Below are 8,836 nucleotides of genomic sequence, written 5' to 3'. Positions count from 1 at the left end.
TTCCTGCTCATACCCCCTGTTTCTGGGATACACATCAGATCCTCCATAATCCTGACCAGGAAATGGTCACTGAAGATGAATTAATTGAGAGTGAATGTCTTACACATCAGTGAGTCTGTATAAATAAGTACATTTCAATTTCCAAACATTTTCACTTAGAATTTTAGAAAGACAGAATAAATACATCATGGATGTGTCTGAGACCTGCTGAGATGGAAGCAAGTGAGAGCCAAAGACTGCAGAAGACTAGTGGCAAGTTCTCCAAAAACAACGTACTGGTTGATTTCCTTAAGATGGACACAAAACAAAGTTCTTTTCATGTGCCTAAAACTTTTTCACAGTACTATAGATCACTACAGCAGAGCGTTTGCTTTTCTGGAAGGTGGAAACCCTTGAAGAAACTAAGAACCATGACAGTTCCATAAAAAACCTGTTAAATAAGAACTTTTTTCCTTTAGTGTGTAGAGAAATGTAAAGAAAAACACTTTGTGGAATTATTTAACTTTATATACAAAAAATATATACAATTTCCAGCAGTTAGACCTTTTAAAAAAAAAAAGTAAAGGTAAAACTTTTTATTAGAAATAGTAGAATAAAACAGAAGAAATTAGAAGGAATCATGTGTTTAATCAACACCCCATTAGGTTTTACAACATAAGGCAAGAAGCCAAGACAAGCTTAGAAGTGCTTAGCGTGCTGTTTGTGCTTTTTCTGAATAGAGGCTCATTATTTCCTTCCAATGCAATTCAGCACAAAATAACAATCACTGGGTAAACAGAAAAGAAACATCTTCTAGAAAAGTTTTGCAAAGCATAAACTTTGAACAAAATTGTGTTTGTAAACTACTTTTGTATCTCCCATCTCAAATAAAGTGCCACTAAAAAGTCCATGATATTCAATACTCATCTTTGTTTCAACTCAGTAGTTCAGTAAAGTTCTGCAATTATCTGAAATCCACCACTTCCTTTAGTTATATTTCCACGCAATGGCAAATTAAAAAAAATGTCCTAATTGGTGTTTTCCTGCTCCATATTACTGTTATCAGGAATCCCATAGACTGTCCAGCCCTTCTTCTTCCGTCTGCTTTTTCTTTCTTGTTCCTCAGAAATGTTCAGGTAGGCAGCGATGCTGCTTCTCACTCCATAGCTCACACTACTCTGATTATCACTGGTCAACAACTGAGACCTGGTCAGAGAACAGAAAGAACCGTGGGTCAAGGAATTTTTTTAACTGAGAGGATGTAAGAGCAGCTCAGAAACATAAAGCAAGAGGAAGCAGGCAGTTATAAATCACAGGCAGGCATAAAATTCGATTCAGATTCACAAAGTAGCTTTACATTCACTATATTGCCAAAAGTTTTGGGACACCCCTCCAAATCATTGATTTCAGGTGTTGTTTTTCAGGGGTTGGTCTTGGTCCCTTAGTTCCAGTGAAAAGAACTCTCAATGCTTCAGCATACCAAGACATTTTGGACAATTTCATACTCTGAACTTTGTGGGAACAGTTTGGGGATCACCCCTTCCTGTTCCATAATGACTGCACGCCAGTGCACAAAGCAAGGTCCATAAAGGCATGGATGAGTGAGTTTGGTGTGGAGGAACTTCACAGAGTCCTGACCTCAACCTCATATAACCTGAACACCTTTGGGATGAATTAGAGCAGAGACTGTGAGCCAGGCCAAAACTGGGTCATCTGTCTTTACATGTACATAAATGTAATATGGAGTTGGCCGACCCTTTGCAGCTATAATAGCTGCAACTCTTCTGGGAAGGCTTTCCACAAGGTTTAGGAGTGTGTTTATGGGAATTTTTGACACTTCCTCTAGAAGCGCATTTGTGAGGTCAGGCACTGATGTTGGACGAAAAGTTCTGGCTTGCAGTCTCCGCTCTAATTCATCCCAAAGATGTTCTATCAGGTTGAGGTCAGGACTCTGTGCAGGCCAGTCAAGTTCCTCCACGCCAATCACTCATCCATGTCTTTATGGTCCTTGCTTTGTGCACTGGTGTTCAGTCATGTTGGAACCAATTTTTTTTTTTTTTTCATTTTAAAAGTATAAAGTGTAAATTTATTCCTAATGAGCAAGACATTAAGAGGAAAAACTATGTGAAATGTGAAATGAGAAACTGCTTTATGCTACAATACCAGTCCAATATTTATCGACAGGCTACACTGAATATATATTTTTCATTATTTAAGGACATTTCAGAAAAGTTTATGTTTGGAATTTGTGTCTTAGACATATGTAAATATGCATGTGTTTATAACCAGATCGTTAATATCCACCTGTTCACTTTTCTCCATTCGAAGTTTCGGCGCATCACCACAGGGGGCGCTTGTGAGACTGAACTTGGCGCAGTACTGTTACGAGCCAGGCATGGGGCTGAGAGAAGGCAACAAATGCCATCTGAAGAATCTGAACCAAGACAGACAAATAAGGTATATACACACACACACACACACACACACACACACACACACAAACGGCTTGTCTATAATAGCATCACAAACACCTTTAAACACATTTCATGTCTAGCATTCTGTGGTGTACCTTTGTTTATAAACCTGACTTCCCTTTTCTGTACACAAAAGGCAACTGGCTTTAAGGGCAAGTCATACTTCATGCTTCCTGTTTACTTGCAGTGACCAGAGAAGGATGGACATTATATTTCTTCATAAATAAAATATCATTATGTAATGTCAAAGTCAAAGTCAAATAAGCTTTATTGTCACTTCAACCATATATAGCAGATGCAGTACATCTAATGTTTTTTTTCTCACATTTTTACAATAGAGAAAATATTTATTTATTTATTTATTTATTTATTTATTTATTTATTTATTTATTTATTTATTTATTTATTTATTTAATTTATTTTTTTTTAAAGTACAGTAGTGCCTAGAAGGAAATGAACATATTAATGGTAATAATGTGTGACTAAATTTAAAATACACAATAATATTTTTTTATTGGTTTATAGTTATAAAAATATCTTTATGTAATATCTTTAAAGCTACATACAGTAAATACAGAAAATATTTTATTTATGAACTTTTTTTAATCTGCACTATAGTGTCTAGTAGGAAACAAACATACTAAGTGGTAATAATGTGCGACTGGCTCAGTCTTTTCTATCATGTGGCAAAAGCCACCATGACTGATACCGGATATCTACTGATGTGACTCTCATGTGACTGTCATCTTGTCAACTCATTTCGTTAAAATATAGATGTTTTTTTGCATTAAAGATATTGTGTATTGGTATCAGACTCTGTTCTGATGTATTTTTGCTTATAGTGCTACAATGAACAACGTAGTGACGGCATGTTTCACTGTCCTCAGCATGTTTGGTGATCAGTTCTCACCTGAGTAGTGGTTGACCATGTCCTCTAGGCACTGAAAGGTGAGACGAGGAGAGATGTAGTACCAGCTGTTGTCCAGACGGAAGATTTTATAATGCTTTATGGTTCTGTGTCTCACAGATAGGGAATACACACCTGCAGGATGCATCATAAGTTACATTAACATTGCTATTAAATAAATATATTTAAAAATCTAAGTAAAAAATAAATAAAATAAAATAAGCAAAATTTAATTTTTCAAATTTTCCAAGACTGTTTCTCATCTTTTATGCACTCTCTGAATCTCTGAACACCTGATATGTTCTGAATCGTGATTATCTAGTGTCTTACCATGTCAGTCCAAAATAGTTACTGGCACATTACTTTTATATTATTAGAATTATTGTACAATATTTTTTTAATTGTATACATTTTTACACTTTGCATGCTTTGTGTCATTATTATTATTATTATTATTATTATTATTATTATTATTATTATTATTATTATTATTATTATTATTATTATTATCTCCTTTGAGTATATGGCTATTTTATTTTATGTGCTTTTCTTATTCTGTTTTTTTTTTTTTTCATTTTAAATGTAGGAAAAGGTGCTATATTATTATTATTATTATTATTATTATTATTATTATTATTATTATTATTATTATTATTATTATTATCTCCTTTGAGTATATGGCTATTTTATTTTATGTGCTTTTCTTATTCTGTTTTTTTTTTAATTTTAAATGTAGGAAAAGGTGCTATATTATTGTTGTTGTTGTTATTATTATTATTATTATTATTATTATTATTATTATTATTATTATTACTAGTAGTAGTAGAAGTAGTAGTAGTAGTAGTAGTAGTAGTAGTAGTGATGACACAATACCACTTTATCTTTACTGACAGCGCTCACAACACAGGCACAACACTACACTTTTACTACGTAGCTTCTCCCTTTGCCTCAATTCCTAATGGCATGGATTCCACAAGATACTGGAAAAGTTTCTTTGTCAATCAACATGACTAACTCAAAACCAGCGACTGGGAAGGCTGCTGAAGAAGACTGAACTCATCGTTGTTTTTGAAACGAATTCTGCTTCGTAACATGTTGCATAATCTTGCAGGAAGTAGCCATTAGAAAATGGTAAATAGTAGACCAAGAAAACCTTCCCAACAGCGTTAAACCACCTCCACCATCCTGGACTGTTAACACGTGGCAAATTCTGTCCATGGGATTCATGCTGTTGGTGCCAAATTCTGACCTCTGAGTGCCTCAGCAGACATAATGATTCATCAGACCAGACTTTTTTTTTTCTTTTTTTTTCAATGTCCATCTATCCTTTCTTGGTGAGCCTGTTCCCACTGTAGGCTCAGTTTTCTGTTCTAGGCTGACAAAGTTTCGGATGTAGTCTTCTTCTGTTGCCTGTCTGCCTCAAGATTTGATGTGTTGTGAATTCTGAGATGCTTTTCCGCTCATCACAGTTTTACAGAGTAGTTATCTGTACTCTTTCTGTCAGCTCAAACCAGTCTGGCCATTCTTCTTTCACCTTACTCATCAACAAGGCATTTCCATCAGCACCAGCCTCTCCCTGGATGTTTTTTCTTTATTGTGTCATTCTGATTAAACTCTTGAGACTGTTGTCCAGGAGCTCAGCAGTTATAGAAATACTCAAACTAGGCTGTCTGGCATGCACAACCATGCCACGGTCAAAATCATGGAGATCTCATTATTTTCCCTATTCTTTGGTTGAAGCGAACATTACCCGAAGCTGCTGATCCATATCTACGTGACTTTATGCATTGCAAAATTGACTGATTGGCTGATTAGATAATTGCAGAAATTAGTATGTGTGCAGGTGTTCCTAATAAAGTGCTCAGTGAGTGTATATAAATATGTGTGTAAACATTTCCAGGTCCAAAGAAAATATTTTACATATCCAGTTCCAGGCTTTTCCATTTGTTACAGGATCTCAGATATCCAGATATGGATATTCATATTCATATTCATATTCATATTCATATTCATATTCATATTATTATTGTTGTTGTTGTTGTTGTTGTTGTTGTTTGCTTAGAGTCATTATTATTATTATTATTATTATTATTATTATTATTATTATTATTATTATTATCTAATGTAAGGGTCAGTCATGAGCAGTCTCACCTCGTTGGTTCGGACTTTCTCTGATGAGAAAAGAGCCGACTGTGTTGCCGGGTAAATATAGCAGCTCCTCTGCTTTTTGCCTCCCCACTCCTTCGAACAGCCATCTTAAGAAACATGACAACTATTAAGTCAAGCAACAAAATAGGCCTCTATGGAATATCCAATATGTCATCTGTTTTTTATTATTTTATCTTGTACTGCTTTGAAGCTTGGTTTGTGAGTATTAATAAACCGGAATCTTTTTAGATATTGTTGTTTTTGACTTTCAGCTTGGCAGATTGCTTGCGTGATTGCTTGCTCACCCATGATAGACCTTTGCCACATGATTATTTGGGATGTAGTTCTCAGTTCCAGTTTGCAAAGAGCGAACTTTCCACCAGCAGGCTTCCCTGCACATGACAGTAGTAAAGCAAGCTAGTTTGATGCAGATGAAACTAGTCATCTCAGAAACATTTAGAATTATAATGCAGTGAAATTTGAAGCCCATAGCATAAAACAATTAAAAAGGTACTCACTGAGCCAGAACCTTCAGTTTCTCTCCCATCCTAAACATCGGCTCACTTATGTCTCGGCACGGGTAGTCAGAAATGACCACTAAATTCTCATCATCTGTGGTTGAGAAATTGCAGTAATGGTGATTTTTTTAAATTACACAGCTAACAACGAAGAACAGTGGCAAATTTCTTGCGCGTTAATGTCAGCTCTTATTAAAATCACTGGTTATTAATAATGCATTAATATTATTATCTATCACAATATGTTGTTGTCTGTGTTGTTTCTGACATAAGAAAAATCCTTAACAGGGAATTGTAATTGCTCGTTGTGGTTTCTTGTAATTGTTCGTTGTGGGATAGGGTTAACAATAAAACATTTTGGGATGTGTTGTTACATGACAATAATATTTTTGGGATGATAACAGTAATAATATTTCATGTCATGTCGCAGCACAATCCCAAGTGTTTTATTCTTTGCTTATAAGATTTAATAATACGTCTAATAATATGTCTGGTGCTGCCATTATACTATAATAATAGAGCTGTGAATGTTTTCATTGGTTGAATTATGCAAATATTTTTTTCCTCATGAACTCCTATAGTTTTGTCATGACACTGTGATATTTATTTTCTTTACTTCAGTTATTTTTATTATCTAAAAAATATTATAATTATAAGATTATTAAAAATATATATATTATTAAAAAAAATATATTTTTTAAAATAAAACTTATAACAATTACATATGATCATATTACCTGGCTTATTTATTTTCTCAGAGATCGGGTGTGATTTTGACCAGGCGTACTCTAGAATCATTGATCATTTAATGGTCACTAAAAAATCTGATATCTGATTTTTGCCTGATTGATAAGCTTTTCTTAGCATTTATGAGAAGATTTATGTTTTATATTTTGCCTGTTGTCATGAAGGCCTTATGTCAGTTGTAGTTTATGTACCTCTATGAACTTCCATAATCAACTATAAAGACCAGCTAGATTCATTGTATAAAAACTCTTACACCCAATCACAAGCTCTGAAAAGAATCTGATCTGTGTTGTCTGATCTAAAAGATATGATGAAACCCTACCTCTAATTGAGGCATCATGGTTGGACGCAGTGTGATTGTCAGCCACTTGGCCTTTTATTATATTCCCCATGATGGCAGTCGAGAAAGAAGTCTGTAGAGCCACACAGAGTTAATACACTCATTTTTCTAATCGCATGAGCAATGTTATGTTACAATCCTGTAGCTGTCACCACTGAGCTTTCAATTTCGCAACTTCCTCAAAATGGCTTAAGTGTTATCTCCAGCAAGACACACTTAGCAGGATGGGGAAGCTGTGGGGAGCCTATCAGAGGCGTGTCAGAATTTTCCATTGGACACCCATTTGCACACATAATGAAACTCATGAAAAACACATTTGGTAGACCCAGCTGCTTGTATTTATATACAAGTCGTATTTCAAGAATTTCAAGGTTGAATTTATTATTAGAATTATCTGAGGCTCTTTCAGTTGTCACTAAGGTCAAGTTTATGTCTGTTAGGACAAACGTACAACGTCATGGTAACAAATGCAAATGGAATATTTAGGGCAAATATGGGACACATTTTTGAATTATGAAAACTGGAATCATAAAACAAGCTAAATGAGGCTGTGGTAGTTTTATCTAACGAATTACTTCCATCAAGATGGATATTTTAAGCAGCAAATATAAAACAAACAAAAATCCAAACTCACCTTTATTTCAGTTCTTGAACTGATATGTATCCATTCCCATGAGAGGACCCAGCTACGATGGAGACATTACTGGTGAATGGCAGAGGAAGCCTATTGTTCTGGTAAAGACATGCAGAGACCTGTTACATCTGCACTGCCACGATGAACTGACACTTCAGTGTTGAAGGGCTCGAGTCTAAAAGTGAGAACTGCCTCTGGTTGAACACTTCCTCTGCTGAAATGAGGAAGACAAAAGCTGACAACCACTGACCATGTTCTTGTATCAGAGATGTGTTTCAAAATGGTGTGATTATTCCATTTCCTTTTAACATAAAAGTGTGTTGCTGTTGAAATTTCCTAACAGCAATAATTACTATTAAACACATGATCTTTTATGTAGTGATTCCTTGTGGTTGCTTTGAACATTCTCTAAATGCCTGTACACTGATCACAGGCAGTTAGGTATTATGTTTTAGAAGTATGCAATATAATCCCTTAATGTAATAGAGCTTGATGATTATCTTCCAGCATGACATCATATTTGATCATGTGGAGCCTTCAGTATTTTCCCCTCTGAGACCCTGAAGCCTTTCATTAGATTTTTCATGATGTGAATCACAAGCCTTTAGGAGGATTGTGTTTTAGCATAGCAGAGTTTTAGCACCTTGTTATATTATTCTTTTATACATTCAGATCACCATTTTATGTTCCTTTTTTCATGCATGAATGTATTACATAGCAGCACAGTCTTGCCACCAAATAGCTCCAGGGTGCTTGGTTCGATCCTGAGATCAAATTATTGTTTCCCTTTCTCTCCAAATGTCTGCAAGGGTTTACTCTGAGTTCTCCATTGTCCTTACACTTCCCAAAAACATTGCACTCTAAATTGCCTCTGGGTGTGCATGTATGTTTGTGCATTATGTCTTTCCAAGGACTGGTTTTCCATTCCAGGTGTATTCCTCATGTCCAGTGCTCCCAGAATAGGCCCCAGATCCACCGTCACCCTGACCGTAATATAACACATGAGAAAAAAGTAGAATGCATGTAAAATAGGCATATCATTTAAATACTATAATATATTTAAAAGCATTTTGGATCATATAAAACAAC

At 35.0% G+C, this 8,836-nt stretch overlaps 1 protein-coding gene across 2 annotated transcripts; it reads right to left on the bottom strand.

The window, feature by feature from the left end:
• Positions 1-518: 518 nt before the first annotated feature.
• sla1a (Src like adaptor 1a) lies at positions 519-7,913 on the bottom strand. Of its 2 annotated transcripts, XM_058377234.1 has the most exons (8): positions 7,748-7,913; positions 7,096-7,186; positions 6,027-6,120; positions 5,814-5,900; positions 5,512-5,615; positions 3,364-3,495; positions 2,284-2,413; positions 519-1,185 (listed from the first exon to the last, which is right to left on the bottom strand). In XM_058377234.1, the coding sequence occupies exons 2-8, from the start codon at positions 7,163-7,165 to the stop codon at positions 1,008-1,010; spliced, it is 795 nt and encodes a 264-aa protein (XP_058233217.1). In that variant the 5' UTR covers positions 7,166-7,186; positions 7,748-7,913; the 3' UTR covers positions 519-1,007. The 2 variants fall into 2 exon arrangements, with proteins under 2 accessions (XP_058233217.1, XP_058233218.1); XM_058377235.1 differs by lacking the exon at positions 7,096-7,186.
• Between the last annotated feature and the right edge of the window lie 923 nt (positions 7,914-8,836).

Source organism: Hemibagrus wyckioides, linkage group LG24 (genome assembly GCF_019097595.1).
Source record: "Hemibagrus wyckioides isolate EC202008001 linkage group LG24, SWU_Hwy_1.0, whole genome shotgun sequence".
In the NCBI taxonomy this organism is placed as follows: domain Eukaryota; kingdom Metazoa; phylum Chordata; class Actinopteri; order Siluriformes; family Bagridae; genus Hemibagrus; species Hemibagrus wyckioides.
This window is presented reverse-complemented; position numbering and strand designations above follow the sequence as displayed.

Bases quoted from the DNA above. Each gene is read 5' to 3' on its own strand.
- sla1a (XM_058377234.1), bottom strand. From the start codon at position 7,165: ATGGGGAATATAATAAAAGGCCAAGTGGCTGACAATCACACTGCGTCC. The intron at 2,414-3,363 runs GTGAGAACTGAT...GTCTTGGTTCAG, and splicing joins CATGGTCAACCACTACTCAG to ATTCTTCAGATGGCATTTGT. The intron at 1,186-2,283 runs GTGGATATTAAC...TTCTCTGACCAG, and splicing joins GAATGGAGAAAAGTGAACAG to GTCTCAGTTGTTGACCAGTG.